Source organism: Periplaneta americana, chromosome 12, assembly GCF_040183065.1.
Source record: "Periplaneta americana isolate PAMFEO1 chromosome 12, P.americana_PAMFEO1_priV1, whole genome shotgun sequence".
Lineage (NCBI taxonomy): Eukaryota > Metazoa > Arthropoda > Insecta > Blattodea > Blattidae > Periplaneta > Periplaneta americana.
This window is the reverse complement of record NC_091128.1, coordinates 133252910-133274783: the sequence shown is the minus strand read 5'-3', so window position 1 is coordinate 133274783 and position 21874 is coordinate 133252910. Positions and strand designations below refer to the sequence as shown.

Below are 21874 nucleotides of genomic sequence, written 5' to 3'. Positions count from 1 at the left end.
TTTTAGGAATGAAATAGTTTGTTTCTAAAGTGAAAGATGAAGAATTAAAAAGTAATTGGTTGAGAAAAATAAAGAGAAGATACAGGATGTTGTAATATTAGTTTTAGGAATGAAAGAGTTTGCTTCTTAAGTGAAAGATGAAGAATTACAAAAATAATTGGTTCAGAAGAATGAATTCGAAATTAAATCATCTAGCATTATACTCGTACTTCTAACTACAACGTATGTCATAAATTATGTCAATTGCTAATAATAAATAAATTGATTGATAAATTGATATGTTAGATTATAATTACACTAGGTTAAAACTGATCTCAAATAATTAAACAATACAAGTATGTTATTAAAATGCATTTAGGCCTATATATCTATTTTCACAATTATTGGTTTAGCTACACAATCACTCTTGATAAAGACTTAACATTTCTTGCTGTTACTCGTAAATGAGAAGCTTAACTTTAGTCATAAGGTAACAACTACAATAGAGCATTGATTATTCGAATACCGATCAACCGAAACATCGGTTCCAGTCGGCAAATTCAAATTTGCGCGCGCGCCATGTAGAAATTCCACTAGCGCTGTTTGCGAGAATTGTCTGCAAAAAAAAAAGAGTCTCAGCTCTGAAGCAAAAAAAAAAAAAAAAAAAAAAAAAAACAATTGGGCTTATTTTCCTAAACTGTACAGTAGGCCTACTTTAACGGCCATTTTGAACTTGTCAAACTATGCTAGTCAGTTCTGTTTTATTTATAAGACGTGTGATACAAAATATACATGTACAGTTTTGTATTTAATAACAGTGTTTCTTTGTTTCATACTGCTCCTATGACACCGGTACAATTTGTTTTCGTAAATGATCGGTTATCCGAAAAATCAGTTATCTGAACACCTCCCGTCTACAGTTGTTTATTTTCTTTTATGCTCGACCATGCCGAAATGTAGTAATTATACATCTGGTAGTAGCCCTTTAATGCACCTCATTAAAGTACACCTATTCATTAAAGTTCAGGTGTTCAGCCAATGACAAGTCACCTTTGTACCGTTATAAAACCGCAAGTATCGATTATTCTCGGATATGCAATCGAAAGACAATTAGCGAAAAGTCACGGAGGCTGGAAATCCAATACTGTCGCAGAAGGTTATGTTCTGTTACTATAATAATTAGCGTTAATTGTAAATAATATTCAAATAAATTCAATTTGTCATCTCGTTTTTCAATTCTAAATCAAGTTCCAGGTTATATCAGACTAATGTTCATCTTATTCTCTATCAAGGTCAATGACATTCGGCCTTGGAAAAAATCAATATTTTCGCGTCTGAGCACATCTCACAATTCAGGTCAGTTCGCACATAACCATAACATGACCTAATTTTGAATAATTTCAAGTTAGAAATATGGTCGAGCATAAAAAGTCGTATGAAACTTGCCTATAATGGTAATTAAGAAGCTCGTATGAAAATTATGAAACAAGCGCAAGCGAGTTTCATAAACAAACATACTTGCGTTTTAATTACTACCATTATAGGCTCATTGCATAATGTACTATTTATAATAGGTCTACTCTACAGTTATGGAGAGACTATTGTTGTTTAGTTAACTGTCCGAAGACAGGTTTGAATCTCGTGACACTAATAACACATCACTCATGAGGCAACTAAGCCAGTTCTTTTCCCTCTCCATATCATACATCACTGTAACATATTTCACTAACCAGACTGCATATAAATAATTGTTCTTCCTCTATCACATACCGTCAAGTGAGATGTACTGCCTGATAATAGTTGTAGTGTACTCGCCAAACTTAGACGACCCCCATCTCATGTCGTCTATCATCTGATATCTTCTTCTGCCACGAACTCTTCTTCCGTTCACCATTCCTTTCAGTGTATCCTTTAGCAGGAAGTTTCTTCTCAGCCAGTGGCCCAACCAATTTATTTTTCTCTTCCTGGTGAATTTCAGTATCATTCTTTCTTCACCCACTCTTTGCAACACAGCTTCATTTCTTATTGCATGTCCACTTCAGATCCTTCGTTCTTCTCCATATCCTCATTTCAAATGCTTCTTGTCGCTTCTCTTCACTTCGTCGTGATGCCCATGTTTCTGCCCCGTACAGTTCTAAATTCATTTTATTTCATACGAAGTTTACTTAACTGAATTAAATGATGACTTGAAATGTAATATTGAAAGAAATGTCCATGTTTCTGCCCCGTACAGTTCTACACTCATTTTATTTAATACGAAGTTTACTTAACTGAATTAAATAATGACTTGAAATGTAATATTGAAAGAAATGTCCATGTTTCTGCCCCGTACAGTTCTACACTCATTTTATTTAATACGAAGTTTACTTAACTGAATTAAATGATGACTTGAAATGTAATATTGAAAGAAATGTCCATGTTTCTGCCCCGTACAGTTCTACACTCATTTTATTTAATACGAAGTTTACTTAACTGAATTAAATGATGACTTGAAATGTAATATTGAAAGAAATGTCCATGTTTCTGCCCCGTACAGTTCTACACTCATTTTATTTAATACGAAGTTTACTTAACTGAATTAAATGATGACTTGAAATGTAATATTGAAAGAAATGTCCATGTTTCTGCCCCGTACAGTTCTACACTCATTTTATTTAATACGAAGTTTACTTAACTGAATTAAATGATGACTTGAAATGTAATATTGAAAGAAATGTCCATGTTTCTGCCCCGTACAGTTCTACACTCATTTTATTTAATACGAAGTTTACTTAACTGAATTAAATGATGACTTGAAATGTAATATTGAAAGAAATGTCCATGTTTCTGCCCCGTACAGTTCTACACTCATTTTATTTAATACGAAGTTTACTTAACTGAATTAAATGATGACTTGAAATGTAATATTGAAAGAAATGTCTATGTTTCTGCCCCGTACAGTTCTACACTCATTTTATTTAATACGAAGTTTACTTAACTGAATTAAATGATGACTTGAAATGTAATATTGAAAGAAATGTCTATGTTTCTGCCCCGTACAGTTCTACACTCATTTTATTTAATACGAAGTTTACTTAACTGAATTAAATGATGACTTGAAATGTAATATTGAAAGAAATGTCCATGTTTCTGCCCCGTACAGTTCTACACTCATTTTATTTAATACGAAGTTTACTTAACTGAATTAAATGATGACTTGAAATGTAATATTGAAATAAATAGTATTCTACTCTTTACACTGCTTGTTCACGTGACAAAAGTAAACCTTATTTATTTTTGTTGTCGCGTACTGGAAGAATTTCTCAGTAATAAACGTGTCCCATTTTCGGAAATATAAGATATAACTTACAAGTTTTACAGTTACAATATATGTCTAGTCACTTGAAACTTAACCCATAAGGTAGCGTATAAATAAGAAAGAAACTAATGGAAGATCATATACTTGAGACATTCATTCAAACTTAGAGTGCAATTGTTCATGGTATAATTTCAAACTTTTGAAACTTGTACATGTTCACTCATGTAGAAATACATTAAACAGACGTATGTTCGTCTATGGGAGTTAAATTCATGCATATTTTGTATCATATATATTTAAATTACGTAAAAATATGACGTAGTAAAGCAACTACAACGTCTGTTTCCACATCGATAACCCGCTTTCGAGACTGAACGAAGTTCGTCATGTATAAATGTAGTCCTTGATGGAAGTGAAATAACCCTTCAATTTTGCGAATTGTTCATATTGAGTATGACAAAAAAGTCTAATACCATATCGGTGGGAAGTTTATAGTTTTCGAAATAAAAATGTTTTTTTTTTCTAAAACTTTAACGTCGTCATTGTGAATAATTACCATGCCTAGGATCTTGATTTCTCTCAATACCATTAGAGATGTAATAAAGTATATTTTTTCCCTTTTGTCGTATTTCGATAGAATGGACTGTTTCCGTGTAAGTTAAATAAAAATTATTGTAAATTTGTTTTCAGACTGACAAAACTAGACGCGGAAACCCTGATCAGCTGTTCCGCCTCCATATTAGTTGGTAGTCAAGGTGGTCTTGTCCCAATGCTGTTCTATGCTTGGTTTCCGGCAGGATATTAAATATTGTAAATAGTAAATGCAGTGATTTTGAAACTGTTAGTTGAAAATAGTAAACATACGTGTCAAAATATAGTAAATAGTAAAATAATTTTTTTTGTGAAAATGCCAATTAAGATATTGTAAATAGTAAAGTCAGTGTTTGTGGAAGTACTAGTTAAAATAGTATAGATTGTAAAGTTAGTATTCATGGAAGTGGTAGTTAAAGTTACTGCGTTTTCATGGAGTATTCAGATCGATTTGAATACAGTTTCCTTATTGAATGCGATACTTACGATTCCTGTTTTCATGCAATTTTCAATACGTATTGAAAACGATATGAATATGGACGTTAACGAATCCGGAAAATGGAGTTTCGAAAGTAGATATGTTGTCATCGACATGTTAGCATGTCACTCTGTAAGCCTTAGCTATAAACATTAGAATTCTTTTTTCGTTTTTTTTTTTAGTTGGTTATTTGTATCAACTAATAGGTTATTTAGCATCGATGGAATTGGTGACAGCGAGATTCTATTTGACGAGATGAGGCCGAGGATTCGCCATAGATTACCTGACATTCACCTTACGGTTGCGAAAAACCTTTGAGAAAAAAACCCAAGTAGGTAATGAGCCCAAACCTGGAATCGAACTCACACCCGAGCGCACTTTCTGATCAAAAACCAAGTGCTCATCCCACCGAGCTACTTTGGTGGTTTCGTAGAATTCTGGGACAAAATAAATAACTACATACACAGTGAAAGTAACAAGTACATTTATACTGGTACATTAATTAAAAACAAATTCTCATTAAAAACTATTTATCCTTCATTGAAAATAATGAAGTTACAAGCACATACTGTATAACCTAAGATAATCTCTACATTTGTACATTATGTTGGCTTATTCAGGAATTTGCATATTGCAATAAATATACCGTAATATTATTTCTCTTGATTTTTAACCAGACACCGAACGGACACAAGTGGGTCTCCTGTGATTTAGTTGACATGACGATAGTACTTCACCTGGGCTAACGAACGACACAAAAAGAACAAATGAACGTACGATGGGCGAGGATTAAACAAGTCTGAAAGCTGAACTACCGGTGCATACATCTCACTCGACATTGCGCAGTCTGCCATATCTTATTAGAGCATCTGTACTTGACATCGTATTAAAATAGACTGGCTTGATTGATTTGAAAGGGAGCAACTGTACCTCAGTTTGCTAATTGACGTCTTCTCACGAATGTGACTGGGATTTGGAACCAACCAGATCCCGTGAGAGTTTTGATAGACAATAATAGGCTTTGTAACAGGTTCATTAAAGCACTCCAATTACTTAGTTGATTACCATTTGACTAGCTGGAAATTAATACATCTTTACGTAACGTTCGTTTTAGACTTAAAGGTTATTCAGAGAGGCATAAATTACAATAAAATAACATCTGAAAATATTAATAATTACTCATAACAAATTACTTACACACATTTTTAAATTTCCAACTGTTGGAGGTAAATAATGTGCGCGTAAAAGATTTAGGGTGAGAACCTCTCAAATCAAGGCGACGAAAAACCAGACTCACCGCATTGTTTAAGGCACAAATGGGACACAAAGCATGGACCGATATAAATGCTAGATTAGCAACACCATCAAACTTAGGAAGGGCTGATCGTATTAGGAAGTTTAAATGTAGAAAACAAAGGACGGATGTGGCAAAATTTTCCTTTGTTAACCGCACAATAGTGGACTGGAACAGCTTGCCTGCGGCAATCTTTCAGGGTGGTTCTCTTAAAATCAATACATTTAAGGAAAGGTTGAGAAGATTAGACTGAAAATGTAATTGGAGGTGCAGTGTAATTATTTAAGTTGTTTCATGTAACCAATTGAGTTGATATATAATTAATTAAGTTGATATGTAATTAATTAAGATGATATGTAATTTAGTTAATATGTAAATAAATTCGGGTGATATGTAATTAATTAAGATGATATGTAATTAAGTTGGTATGTAATTAATTAAGGTGATATGTAATTTTTTAAATTGGTAATAGTTGGGTGAAATAGAAGTACTTATAAGTTAGATTTACTTTTGCTTATCGTAGGATTTATTATATAATAGTTTTTATTTGTAGTACTAGGTTTATTGCATCTGATATTTATAGATTTACGTTTATTTTATTTTATTTCATTTATGTTTATTTTATTTTATTTCTGTAATTGTAATTATTGTGTATTATATATTATTATATATTATATATCACTGCTACCGGGTGTATACCCAATTTGTAGTGTTAATAAATACATACATACGTTAATTTGTTATAAATTCTAGGCCCGATATTAGTACTGTGGTTGAAAGCAGTGCTCATTAAACACTTGGGTTAAAACAAACGTATTATACCCATACCTTCGGTTTTGTGTTTCTGAATATATGATCTGAAATATGTGTGATTTTTATGTATAAAATTTAATAAAGCATTGCTAAAAATTTGATGTATTTTCAAGGCTTTAAATTCTAAAAACAATTTTTTCGGTAAGATAATCAATATTTGCAATGTTTGGAATCAGACTCAACCCGATCACCAAAGTCGATATCTTATTGTGAAATTGTGAGATGAAGTAGGAGTTTAAATGGATTCCCTACTAATAGAGGTATAGGTAGCCCCTTCACATGCCATAAAGGCACTTGGGGGCATGGAGGTAGAGCCCCATGCTTTCTAAACCTCGGCACTGGAATGGATACCAATAATAAGTAAATTTATAAATGAAAGCTTGATGTTTTACAGACTGTAGCGATTTTAGAAACTTAAGGTACTTATCGGGCAATTAATACATATTACTTTATCAATGTTCTAGTTGCATCAGAATGAACTGTGTGGGATTTAATAAAATAGTTTTATTACGACAGAAGACGCTTTCTAGAAAAGTGGAATTATCTACGTGGTAATTTCATCACTGAAAGTGTCCAGATATCTAAGATAAGTTTAAGAGATCCTGAAGACCATCCTGGCACTTTTTCAATTTGTTCTTGTTTCTTAAAGGCAAACTTTAAATTAGTGTAACTGTGAAAATACTGACACTAGGTCAAATGTTTATATGACATTTCTGTTCAGAATGTTAGTGACCGTAAATCCTCGTGAATCAGCCTAATTCATTCCTGTGCGAACAATGTGGTATTCAGGTTTTTGTCGTAAACTTTAAATTTAGTATATAACTCCTTTATTTTAGAATATTGATGCATTACTAAGTTGAACTCCTTTTTCAAATATTATATGAATAGAGATTCTCGTTCAATTGAACACAGCTCAGTGATAACCATTGAAATTCATTTTCCAAATGTTGCGTTTGGAAGTGAATTCAAATCTGACATTGTCTAATTACTTGGTTGAGTTGTTTTTCCGAGGTTTGTGGTAAATATCAGGCTGATATGAGGTTGTTTTGTTGCTTATCTTTGGATTTATCTTGCCAAATACTGTGTCATCCAGCTATTACTAATTTCACTAATTCTATATAACCGCACAGTTGATACAGCGTCGTTAAATGACCGATTAAGAAACATATTCTGGAGAAAATTTCTCTATTTTTACCTTGGCAACGGTATGACTAAGAGTCAAGAATTCGTGTCGAGAGTGGCTGCATGAAACCTTGCCTGCTAAATTTGAGCAACGCACTTCTGCTGCGTGTAAACAGTTAAGATAGGTCAAGGTCTGGATAGTTATAGTATATTAGTTCCGGTTTCCAGCAGAGAAAAGTTAAACTGGCTTTCATACCAGGTCAATAAATGCTATTTTATATTTCCTGTTGAACTGCATAACTGGAACTCATGGACACAAGAAGCTGCCAATTTCATTCCACGTGCAGAAAACAATAAAAATACTAGTGTTGAGTCTGAATATAAAACTAAAAAAATCTTTATCTTTGAACACTTCAGAAGCATCGTAGCTTTATTTAACTCCTAGTGAATTAAGTTTCAACACTTGGGAAACGTGATCATTAGCTGGTAAGTCCAAGATGAAATTCATAGTGTACGAAGACAAACTTTTAGAAAGTCATAACTAGGGCCGTAACATCGGTATATTTGTATTATTGTACGGGGTGTACATAAATTGAGCTCGAAAGGATTAAAAATGCATCAGTTGAGCGCGTGGTTTTGGATGTACATCAGTTGAGCGCGGAGTAAGTTTTGGGTATACACCAGTTGAGCACGGGGTCAGGTTTGGGTATACATCAGTTGAGCGCGGGATCAGTTTTGAGTATGCATCAGTTGAGCGCGGTGGTCAGTTTTCCCTAGGCTTAGAGATGACACGTAGTGCGTGAGAAAATTTGTGTGCAGTGTAAGTCAGGCTTGGTGGAGAAAAATTCAGTCCTTGAGGCTTTCTAATGAGTATAAAGATAACAATACTGACGACGGTAAATGGCTGCACTGGGTATTCGGTCTTTAATTTCTTTCTCCAAATGAAGTCGGAGATGCATTTGTTGAAGATTTAATTAACAACCAACCTGTTAATGAAAGTATCACAGGCTTTGCTGATTATTTGTTATGAAATTTCATAGAACCGGATTCGTATTTTCCCCCTTAAATATGGGCTTCCGATACTGTTACATCAGACAGAACTAATAATGCATGTGAGGTGTTCTACAAAGCGTTTTCTCTGAATTTTAATACTGCGCATCCTCATATATTTGTTTCTTCAAGTCATTATTGGGACACAAACTAGCACATATATTAAAATGAATGACAACGAGAACACTGTTAGAGCCAATGCTACATATAAAAGGAGGAAACAGTAGGCCTGTATTGAAGAATTAGTTTGTAAATAAAAACACGGAAATATTAATAGAATTGGTTTCCTACAGAGATTGGCCTACTATTATCCAAGAAAATGACCCAGATGTTGAACAATCCATTGTTGGAACCAGTTTTAAACAATTTATCGGTACGAGCATTTTTACGAGAGCAGCATTTTTAACCATACTTACCTGTTAATGCACAGAGAGTTCTAAGTCTCTACAAAATGGGAATGGAAATAATTGCTGCGGCTTGTCATGGATGAATATATAATAGGATGCGAAACTTACTGAGTTTCCCGTAACACATACTAGAGGCGCTGTTGTAGAAATTGATCTTGCTGCCACCTGTTGGGAGTAGGGGCGTTATTACATTTAGCAGCGCACCAAGTAGCGAAAAGAGTAACTAATTACTCCATGCATTTAGCAGCGCACCTGGTGACGAAAATGTTAAACTGTGCAGAAAGTATTCCCTCCCACCCTCATCGATATTCAAAACTTACCCAATTTAAAATAAAACATTTACATTTTTATTGCTCACAGCATCTTCTACTGAAAATTCTTACCAGAGACAACAGGAAGATAAAAAGGCAATCTATTTTACACTATCCAATTAAAATATAACCAGACAGGGACAAAAAATAAAGCAAAAGATTAGATACTTGGGATTGTATTCTTTGGGTATTTATTGTACAGCGCAATGGAAAAGTCTACAAGAACTACTTAGATAGTTCAATATATTATATTACTATTACTTTACAATACATTCAACAACACTATTTTTACATCACTGTTTATACACACACGTAGTATCACTTTATGTTCACTTCTTAACAAGTTTCTGTCTGCCATCTTGTCTCCTCGAGCAATATCTCGAATGGATAAAGAGAACTCAGGGTAATGTACCCAACACGTAGTTCTAATGTTCACTACCTACGACGTTGGGTGCTGATCATCTTATTTCATCCCCCTGCCGCCAGATGGTGCTGACTGCAGTTTCGCATCCTATTATATATTTATCCATAGGCTTCTGTTAAACTGACCGCCGCGCTCAACTGATGCATTCAATTCAGGTAAAATTTTCTCTTGCGCTCAACTGATGAACTCCCTTTGTACGTTCGCTCGGAGAAAAATCAGGGGAAAGGGTGCAATAAGTGAGTAAGCTATGGAAGGAGTAGTTGTTCCACAACTCGACACACAACTAAGGAAGCAGCGTTGTAACATTTAATACAGCACGTCACTTAAACGTCTATATTTATTTTCGCTAATGACATTTAATTTTTGTTAGCTATTATTATTATTGTTATTATTATTATTATTATTGTTATTGTTATTATATTACTGTTATTGTTGTTACTATTATTATTATTATTATTATTATTATTATTATTATTATTATTATTATTTTGATCACAGTACAGTTCAACTGGCTACTCAAATTTAAATTTAAATTCTGCTGTCGGCCTGGTAGCGCAGTCGGTAGAGTGCTGGTATTCTGTGCACCAGGTTGCAGCTTCGATCCCAGCCTGGACCGATGGCATATAAGTGTGCTTAAATATAACATGCTCATGTCAGTAGATTTACTGGCATTTAAAAGAACTCTTGCGGAACAAAATTCCGGCACACCGGCGACGCTGATAATCCTCGGCAGTTGCTAGCGTCGTTAAATAAATCATAATTTAAATTTTTTTAATTCTTCTCTGACGTCATGGTCTTTAGAAGAGGATCTCCCAACAAGAACGCCGGATTTAATAATGCCAATAAATGCAACAAAAACGGATAACAGAACAGATGACAGTACCTCCTATCCAACAACAAGAAAATGGCTCAATGTCCCAACAATATCTTCTTGTTGTTAAGGGATAGCTTTGATTGGGGGACTGAAGCCGGATGGTCTATGGCGAGTCCTTGGCATCAACCCCTTTGATTAGATTACCTGGTTGGGTTTTTTCCGAGGTTTTCCCCAACCAAAAGGCAAATGCCGGGTAATATTTTGGCGAATCCTCGGACCTTACCTCATCTCACTACATCTTGCGAAAATATTGTAAAAAAAATTGCACAAAATTGTAAAAATTGAAGAAAATTACTAAATTGTAAGACTATAAAAATTTGTAAAAATTGTAATTGTAATGTTGTAAACTTTTGACTTGTTCCACATCTTAAAGCTTCATTGCTCATGTAAGATCTATGGAATAAAATAAATGAATGAATGAATTGGATCACTTTTGTAGATATCGTGACCATTTTGAAGGTGATATTAAGATTTTTGCTGTAGCACAACATCGATTTAAATATTTCCCACATCAACCATATGCACATAAAGAAACTTCAAGAGAACATCAATTCAAATATTCACACACTTGCTGGGAATAAGATCTAGTTCTCTTTTTCTTTAAATTGAACACGACACTTCTTTGTAAACATTCTTAGTAATCTAGTCTAGAGAATCGCATTTAGAGTTCTGTCAGGTTTCATGACAAAGAAAGTACATCTTTGTGTGCATTTCTTCACGAGAAAGAGGTAAATGGTAACGTCTTGCAACAGATATCAGCATATTTTTCCGATTAAATCGGAAATAAAAATATAATACACAAAAAATGACACAGGTGAGAATAAGAAACGAGTCTTGAAATATTTCTGTGCAGTGGTGATAGGTTTAAATCCGCCGATGAGTAGTGGGATAAATGTTGTTTATGCGTCGAAGGTTTTCATATTCCAATCTGGTTTATATATAAGTTTAGGGTTCTTTTCCTGATATTTTATCGTTACAGACCAACACATATTGAGACTCGCATGGTGTGGAGTCAACATAACTCCGGCCCTCAAGCTTAATGTTAAAAAATCTATACTAATAATAAATCTGTAGACGAAATTTTTCTGGTAATTTTCGATTTTCCAAAAATAATTGGTCCTAACATATATAATTAACCACCCTGAAACCGAAAATCGCTTTTTCGAAATTTTTGTTTGTATGTCTGTCTGTCTGTATGTTTGTTACCTTTTCACGCGATAATGGCTGAACGGATTTCGATGAAAATTGGAATATAAATTAAGTTCGTTGTAACTTAGATTTTAGGCAATATGGCATTCAAAATACATTATTTAAAAGGGGGGTTATAAGGGGGCCTGAATTAAATAAATCGAAATATCTCGCTTATTATTCATTTTTGTGAAAAATGTTACATAACATAAATTTCTTTAAAAAACATTTCCAATAAGTTTTATTCCTTTGAAAAAATTTGATAGGACTGATATTTAATGAGTTAAATGAGTTTTAAAATTAAAATAACTGCCATCTAAGGCGGTGTAATGAAATAAAGAACAAATGACTTCGTCTATAAGGGGCCTTGGACAACAACAATCGAAAGCTATGAATCATAGCCTACAGAGAATGTTTCTGTGTTTGTATGAAGTAATATCGGAAGCTAATTAACCGATTTGTATAATTAATTATTATTTCACCATTGGAAAGTGTAGTTTCTCTATATGGACATAATGCTATAATGTTATTACAGTAACTTCTGAGTGGATTGAGGACAGGTAAGATTAAAATAGCTTCTTATGCACAGGAAACTTGATAGGCTATTCTGTATATTCGTTTCCTGTATTTCTTAAAATAATGTTTATCTCAGAGAATTAACGAACAACGAGAGTGTATTCATTTAATATGCAGTAATAATATATTAGCTTAACATTCCATTATTTTTATAATCCAAATTTTAACTATGCTCAATTGAATCGTGTTAAAATACATAAAATACATATGCATTAAATGCAATGCAAAATAATTGGGCAATGAGCCAAGCAGATTATGTTGCGCTGTTGTAAAATAAAATTTGTTCCTCCTGAGATTCAAGAGCCCCCATAACAAATTAAAAACTTACTTATCGGAGTACATCCGTTATCAACACACTTTTTATATAATATAATAACTTATAATATAATATAATATAATATAATATAATATAATATAATATAATATAATATAATATAATATAATATAATATAATATAATATAATATAATTATAATTTAAGTTATTTCAAGGGTTCAGAACCATAGTGGGCCAAGCGCCATTTACTGAATACGTAGAAAACAAAGGTTAAAATTAAGTTATTACCATAATTCAATGGAAACATATAGCAAGTAAAATAAAGTATGCACATTAAATCTAAATGATGTCACTGTTCATTAAACTATGGTTGCATGTAATAAAAATTAAGAAACATGTTAAAGGAATTGTCATTGCACCAAATGATTGCTCTCTTGACCAAAATGATCGCATTTTAATTATTTAAATACAATTTAAATTAAGTAACATATTAAACGATTTATCCTTCTATCAAACACGAATGTGTCCTGGGTCAAATGTCCTATTTTAATTATGTAATTCCTTTATATTTATTTCTAACGGGTGCAGCGGAGCGCACGGGTACGGCTAGTTTAAAATATAAGACGTCCCTCGAGATCTCTGGGATTACGTCCCAATTTTGTAATCGCGTTGGTATACGGATGGACCAGCATCCTACTTCATTATTGACACGTAACTAAGTTGTATCTCAAGATTAATGGATGTAAGCGCACCAGGGAAAAATATTTCTTCTTTTTCAGTGAGCAAAACACACTAATATGGTATATCAGGACTTCTAATATTATAATTTAATGTTATTACTAGGGACCGTACTTTAAAGTGATAGTGTATGAAGGGGCTTCAGACATTGACTACTTTCAAAAGTTGATTGTCAAAAAGAGTGTTTTTCGTGTCTAGAATATGATCTTTCTTCAAATATAACTTTTGTGGAATAGGGTAAATTAGGGTCTGTTGGACATTCGGGCATGTTGGACACTTTGTACTTTAACGTGTCACCTCGCCACTTGGGGGCACCATATTGAAGTACAAAGTGTCCAACATGCCCAACTGTCCAACAGACCCTAATTTATCCTATGATTTTTATTTCTTATATCAATCTGGCCTTGATTATGAAATATTTCTTTGACACAAATTGTCTTATCTGATACTAAAGTTTAATTATTTAACTCTTAAAATTACATGTAACTAAATAACGTACATTTTGCTGGTTATCGTCTTCATCACCATCATCATCATCATCATCATCATCGTTCTAACTATGAAATAATTTACCTTTCATCGAGCCTTTTTTTTCCGTTTCTGGATAATAAAACTAGTTTAAGTCAGATATTCCACTAAAAAGTGTGGGAAATTCTGCTTGGCTCTCAACACTGAGTCAGATTTTCTAGTTCACGGTTTTTTACTTCATATTCCCGCATTTAAAATACCGTTAAAATTACTCACGTGTGTGTGCGAGCGAGCGCAGGAGAGGATTTGGTGAACGAAAATTTACGAACAATTGATGTTTAGAGAAAAACACACTCATATAGACTCATAATGTGAATACTACGCATTATACGTTTTGAATAGATATATTTCATAGATAATAGTTTTTCACTTTCATATAATTCGATTAATGCTTTATAAAATGTATTATTTTCAATTTGAACGGTAAGGTTTAATCAGAAAATTCGTATCTTTATAGGGAATAAAGTTACAAAAACAAGCACATTATTTTAATGCAACGAATACTTCCATTCGTATCTGCGCATAATGTACACATGATTTTTTAATATACAAAATATAACAGCAAATAACGTTGAATCCAGTATTGATTATAACAATGTAAAAATAAAGCATACACTTCCATGCCATTTTTTTCACACAACAAATCACAAACACTGGGCATTAATACATAATTGGTTATAATTTGTTGTTAATTCGACAGTTATTGTTAAATTGGTACAAAACAAAATCTAGAAAAAAAAACAAACCTACAGGAAACTTACGCATTGAGAAAGAAACAAGAAAGAAAGATCGAAAAATAGACGAGAAGAAAAGAAAAAGACATCGAGACAAACGTAAAGGAAATTGGAGACGAAACAAAAATAAATTGAATGTTAAGAAACTGAAAAGTAGTTCATTAGGTGTATGGATTTAATGACGTCTAAATTAAAAAAGACAAGATAAAAATAGGCGCCTTAGAGCATCTGGTCAAGTTCTGGCATGACGACTGCGGAACAGACATATTTCCGCCGGAGAAAGCCAAGGTTAGCCGACAGCAATTTCTCTCGAAGTTCTCCTGCTTTTCTCTCGTTATTCCAACAAAATTTTCACAAAATTATCTTTTCATAATAACCTCAGTCTTGAAAAATAGGGCATCACCTGTGTTTGTTTGATCCCTAATCGATCGTCTGCCATGGTCGATGTTCCTCGTCGATTTTTCCCTAAGAATTTATAGGCTACGTGGTAGAGGTGGAGAAATGTTCTAGAAATCTCACAGTTATGTATAAGAGGCACCGAAGCACCCAAGGAATTCATCTCTGACGACGACAGGACTCGTGTACTGATTTGAAGACTGGAAAGGATTGAGTAAAGTGGCAGTTGGTGATACCGACTTAGCAGGACAGCATAGTCGGCACGCAACTCATTCCATCACGGATGTATTAAAAGCTTACTTAGATTGAAGTTCATAGGGTAGCTCCATGTCCCGCCAGATAATCACCTCTATACCTTCTGCAAGACAGAAGAAATAACGGCTATAAGAATGAAATGATAACAATAAACTCAGAATATAAAGGAAGTATAAGAAGCAAAACAAATTTTAAATGGGAAAAATAATTAAATTGCGAATGAAAGATATGTAGAAAATAATTAAAAGTGGTTCGATATAAATTTTTTGCACGATCGTGTTGTTTTGCTGTATTTACAGCTATTGCTGTTAGGTCTCGAAACTTAAGAATTCCTATGGAGAAACTTGTTGCTATGGAAACCATCCTTCATAACATAAAACTGTACTGAAATAGACCCATTACAGTGTACTTATTGTTATTTATCATTACAATGCAGTTTTGCGAACGCTTTGAACTAATATTGCTCTAAACTTTTAATGCAAAATATTATTGCATTTGCAATTTTAAAAATATGATCGTGCAAAATATTATGTTGTACAATCCACGTTTGTGAAGTACATTACAGAATCTTGTGTCGTAATATAGTATTAAGGGATGAGAAAAGAAGAAGGAAACCAATAAGTAAGATTACACGCGATGTAATGTAAGATGAACGAAATATTGAAAGGAAGTCTAATAAATGAAGGAACCAAGGACAGAAGGAATGTAGAAACAAATATATCAGTAAATTAATGAATGGACATATGGATGGATGGATGAATGAATTAATGAATTAATTAATTAATTAACCCATTTGTAGTTTTATTTCGGGAAGTACTGTATGCTTTACTGTGATGAATGCACTGTATTTTTACAGTTTACATTCGCTTTCTCCAACTTGTGACTAGGTATGTCCAGTTTCTTGGCCGGCGCGGTCTCCAGACTTGACACCACTGGAGTTCTATCGTTAGGGGCTCCGCGAAGGAACGTGTCTAAAGCTATCAGATATCAAATAAAGACGATCTAGTTCCAAGTGTTCGCATAGCTGCAGTGAAGATACGACAGGATGGAGTTTAGAACTTGTAACGCGAGATTAGACGTGTGTGCGTGAGAATGGGAGACAATTTGAGCTTCTGCTTCGATAGACTTTAATAATATACTAGAATAGTTTATGCTTATTCAAGTTTTTACCATGATTATTTAGTGAAAATAAATGCCAAATGCGTCCGTAGAATGACATTCATAGAGAAGTTTACTATCGTGCAACTCGAAAACGAAGACGAATTCGAAAAAATTGTATTAACATATTTTGCGTAAAATCAGGTCCTCAGTCACTTTGTAGCGATTGAACTTGATTTTTAAAACATCCTACATGTATATATACATATACGGTATATGTATGTATAGATGTATAGATATTTAAAAAATGTGAAGTATTTATGAGAAACGTAATTTAAGATTTCTTATGGGCCATTGAAATGGATACGTGGCCCATTAAATATACAATTTTAAAATTTTGAGTTTCATAATGAGATAAATATATTTAGGCCTATGTCTTTTAAAATTAAACTTTGTCTTAAATATGAGAGCGCTTTTGAAATAATATGTAAATTTGAACTTATCTTTGGAGTATTTTCATTCAGACTTATCAGTATAGAGCAGCCGTGGCGAAAATGTCATCGTGCGCCGAGCCACTGTGTAACCTGCAACGTGCATAGCACCTATGGAGGGAGGCGAACACCCCGAATGGGGAAGTGAAGTAACTGTCTGACTTATTTAACAGATTTTCATTTTCCTTACGTCAAGCACTTGAATACAATTTTATACAGTACAAGGCTACAAACTAATGTTTAGTTCGTGTAACGAAGAAAGAAATGAACAATGAAATATAGGACACATTATCACAACCTAAAATTAACTGTCTTCAGAATGTCTGTGCGACATAGTTTCAAAATCAGGAATGATGTCACTTACTGCCAGTCGTAGTTGATCACGAAGGTATTTGTCTGTCAGTCGTGATATAAATTTGGTTTTTACTATTTTCGTTGCTGAAAATAATGTTTCACAAACGTAAGTTTTAGCGAACATGGCTTTAAAAGAGAAAGCGAAAGAACGAAGCATCGGATATTTATTTTTTGGCAAAGATTTGAAATGTTAAACATTAATGTCCAGTCCTTACATCTAGCTGATATTGTAACATCACATTGTAAATCTGTGAGTTTAAATTTAAGATCTAACCGCATTATTCGTACATCTGCTGAAAAAGGATCGACGTACAGAGATAATAATAATAATAATAATAATAATAATAATAATATAATAATAACACTTAACCTTCTAATGTTTCATGAGTGACATGTAGTATAATACAGTTCTATGTTATACAACCGTTTTCCTCGTAATACTTGTGAACAAATCATACATTTAATATTCTCATCATATTGGCAGCAAAAAATGCGTCCTCCCGTCGTACTTGGAACTTTCGTTTTTGTAGAGGTACATGGTTTCGAGAGAGACATTGCGACTATACGCCACTCGCAGGTCAGAGACAATTACAAATGGAAGGGAGGTTGACTCCAGTGAGTGAGAGGGTGGGGGTTGTGGGAGGTAGAAAGCAAGAGAAATGCACAGCTATCATTGCGAGCCACAATGTGCTCGTGAGTCACATTTTCGCCACGGCTGGTATAGAGCTACTAGCTCAACGAAGTTATGCAAAGAGATAACGGACAGTCTGTCTTCTTACAGGTGATCGCGAACTGCTTGCTGCTGCTGACTGCCAACTTACTAGGCTTGACATCGTACTACCTAGCCGACAAGCAACAACGCCGAGCCTTCCTGGAAACCCGCCAGTCACTCGAGATGAAGCTGGTCATCGAGGAACAGTCCGCAGAGCAGGTTAGCACCCTTCTTTCACTTATTACCCAGAAAATAAGCTGACAAACGAATTTAGAAGCTACAATCTTCATTATTGTGTAATGAATCTTTATTTCCGATAGTACTTTTATGCTAAATATACAGGGTGTTTAATAATGAGGGGCTCACAACCAGAGTGGACCAAGTCCACCTGTGGTTAATTTGTGGATTAATACAATCTCGGATGAAGAAAACTTGGCTTTATTCATTGCCGTAACAAACAAATTCCATAACTCATTTCTTACTCCACAGAGGGCAGCATTTCCTATGGAAGGTGAAGGTTGCTAAGCGTAAGCCAGGAACTTTAAGATTCAATACCTCAGAAATATTCCAGATGGACTTGGTCCACTCTGGTTGTGAACCCCTGAATTATAGGTACAAACTGTAGGGGTGACTGAAGAACAATGAAACAATGCAAAAGTTCCTAATAAACATAGGTCCGGAAAGCAGCTGTTTCCTAGATAAAATTTATGATATAATCACTGAGGCCAACAACTGAATACAGCTCATGCATTTGCGATCTCATTTCTTACTTGGCAAACTTAATGATCGTGAGTACCTCCATTTCTTTCTAATATGAGCTATCCGACCTTTTGGATGGTGTGCCTCTTTGAGAAAGGCAGCTTTTATGTACATGCATGACGGAGCACCGACTCACTTTTATTTGAATGTTGAATAGTTCTTACAAAGAAGATTTAACAACTGTATCGGGCATTGCTATCCAACACCATGGCCTACCAGATCCCCAGATTTCAAGCCTCTGAATTTTTGGTTTGGGATATTTGAAATGTTTTGTGTATTTCAACCCTGTTGATAATTTTAACAAGTTTTGGTAACACATTATTCATGGTTGCCAACTTATTGGAAACATGCAGGGGATATTCGAACCTGTACGATTTTCAATCTGGAAACGTGCTAATGCTTGCCTTATCATGAACAGTGGTCATATCATGCAAATCTTATAGCGCCCTTCGGACGTTATGTTACTCAAAAACATCTGTACTGATAAGACATAATAAAATTCCATAGATTTAGGGAACTGATGGTTTGCGGACCTATGTTTATTAGGACTTTTTGTCTTCTTTCATTGTCCTCTACTCACTCCTGCAGTTTGTATCTGTAATTATGAAACACGCTGCAGAATAGCAGTCTTTCTATCTTCACTAATGCTAGGAGTCTGAAGGAGAAGATATGCATTAGGAATAAAATAGGCACGAACGAGAATGATAAATGTACACGAGAGCATTATCTTGAAGGACTTTCGTGGAACTTTGCGTAAAAATTGCCTGAACTCCAAGCCGATTGTCATTTTTCTCACTCCGCATATAGCTATTCCACTGAAGGAACTTTGGGAGTTCTGAATTGAAAAGCCTTGCAATTTAAGAACGGCACCTATTAAGTTGATATAATTGAGGGAGGGTGATGCTGCCGTTATTAAACTTTAAACAGGTACTTTCCTGAAGAGAGACATCCGCAACAACACCGGAGCCGACACCATTGTCCATTTTCCATGACTTTGATTCCGCGAATATGCCGGCAGCCATTCCAACAAGAGACTAAATGCACGAAAACTGTCAATGCCCGTAAGACTAGCCGTCGTAGAGGAGTCTGATCTCAGCGGGGACAGGGGAAGGAAGGTACTGTTTGCATTTCAGGAGAAGATCCAAGCTGGGAATGCGAGTTTCCCCCACTCTTACAACCAACTCCAGACAAGAAACCAACTCCTTCTTCGTTTCTTTCCCATACTTCGGATTGCTCCGATGTAAATTCGCCATCGAACTTGAACCCTGTGGAATGTGGTCATTTGTTGCTGGTGGTAGTGCTATATACAGTGGGCTCTCCCCTGAGATTATGATAGTTCGTGGGATCGGGGGTAAGGGACCGCTGTGAGGCCTACGCGGAAAGGTTAACTGATTCTGCAGTCTGTAGGGGATTTCGGAGGCGTTCGCAGAGTTCGAGTCCTGGTACCGGAGAGAATGTTCCTCTGTTCTATCTATCCTTCATCATATGATCACGCAGAATTCCTGCACGGAAACATCATATGTACTTCGGTACATCGTAATAATTACCTAAAATTTTGTAAAACGTCGAAAAAGGTCATCGAACTAACCAGTAAAAGCGGGGCTCACCCAATTGGAGCATGTTTCGAACTAGTACTAAGCTACTCTCAGAGCTTAAGCGAGGTAAACGACACACCGTATATAGCTATCCTTGTTCCCACAATGTGTAGATACCTAGCGCTACAAGTGCGAAGACATTATTGTCACTTATCATTTAATTGCTTGCTCTAACATACGTAGCTTTATTGAAACAAGCCCAAAAATCGTACCATGACTACTGCAGTTGTGGTAGCCGTTTATCACCGAACATTTGGGACATCGCAATGTTACGACGATTTGGTCCGTCTGTTTACTTTCATGGTCTACCCTATTTGGTCATCCTCATCTCCTTTCAAGATTTAAGTCTGTGCCCATACCAAACTATAAATTCACTAATTAGTTGGGCTTCCTGTTATAATGGGGTAACACTGCGCAATTCCACGGCTTAAATAACAAACAGCAAAGAGTAATTTTCGTTGGGGGAGAGAAAAGTTTCTTTTTACTAGGCCTACTGGATATTTAGCCGTGATCCACTAAATTTTATGTTCTGGTCGCAACTCCCCTCTATCCTCAACGGTCGATACCTGCGTCAACCACCTTCTTGTTCCAGCATAAATTCCACTTGAACTGAATTAATTTTATCTGCGGTTTGGTAAGTCGATATTTTAGCCTTTCGGCTAACAGTATTGCTTCAACTAAAAGCGGAAGTTTGTAATGAATGGAGATTTGAAGAGACTATATTGATATTGATATATTGATATATTTATTTCCACAACTCTTATTTTGTAATGGGTCGCTACCACATCTCTGTATTCGTGCTCCCCATTACCTTCTAATTACAATAAACTTTCATTGACGTGTGCAGTCATCTTGTTTTACCTTTGTTACCTCTATTACTATAATACATACTCTCAATTTGCTTCCTAACCTCTCCCCTTGAAATTTTCCCTTCTTTCTAGTTAACACCTCACCACTTTTATTGTTTACTTACTGAATATTTGAAGTACTTCCTATCGTCTAAAATTTCCCTAATTTTGAACTAACTTTTACTAACACTATTTAATCATACTCATTCACTTTCATCACTAATTTACAATCAGTTCTACCTCTCCTCACTTCTGTCATCACTCTTATCCCCTATTTCTCCATTAAACACTGAATCACATGTTTATTTTGTTAAACTGTTCCCTTTTACCCCGATAATTTTCCGTTTGCCACTATTTTTGTAAGTCAACTCAACATTCATTTGTAAACTTACATTAAAATACTTGCTGTCTTCCTATCATTTCAATTTCTCTGATTGTACACTAACTTAGTCGACACGCCAATATTAGCAACATTTCACTACCAATTGCTATTAACAAACACTTCTAATTTTGAAGAGACTATATAAACAGATTTCAACTTAAAATATTTGTGAGCACTTAATTTATCCCACTATTTCTGATAGGATATTTGTCTTCATTCTTCCATATATATATATATATATATATATATATACATGTAAATGGTAAATGTACATAGGCCAAAAAGAAATGATCGGGACGAAATT

At 34.6% G+C, this 21874-nt stretch overlaps 1 protein-coding gene across 4 annotated transcripts in view; it reads left to right on the top strand.

Annotated features, from left to right (window-relative positions):
- Nucleotides 1-21874, top strand: part of LOC138710896 (adenylate cyclase type 3-like) — a 780256-nt gene that overhangs the window by 255373 nt on the left and 503009 nt on the right. For all 4 annotated transcript variants that reach the window (XM_069842085.1, XM_069842087.1, XM_069842086.1 and 1 more), the window contains exon 2: nucleotides 18056-18205. In XM_069842085.1, the coding sequence (XP_069698186.1) occupies nucleotides 18056-18205 (150 nt within the window). The remainder of the gene's footprint in view (nucleotides 1-18055; nucleotides 18206-21874) is intronic.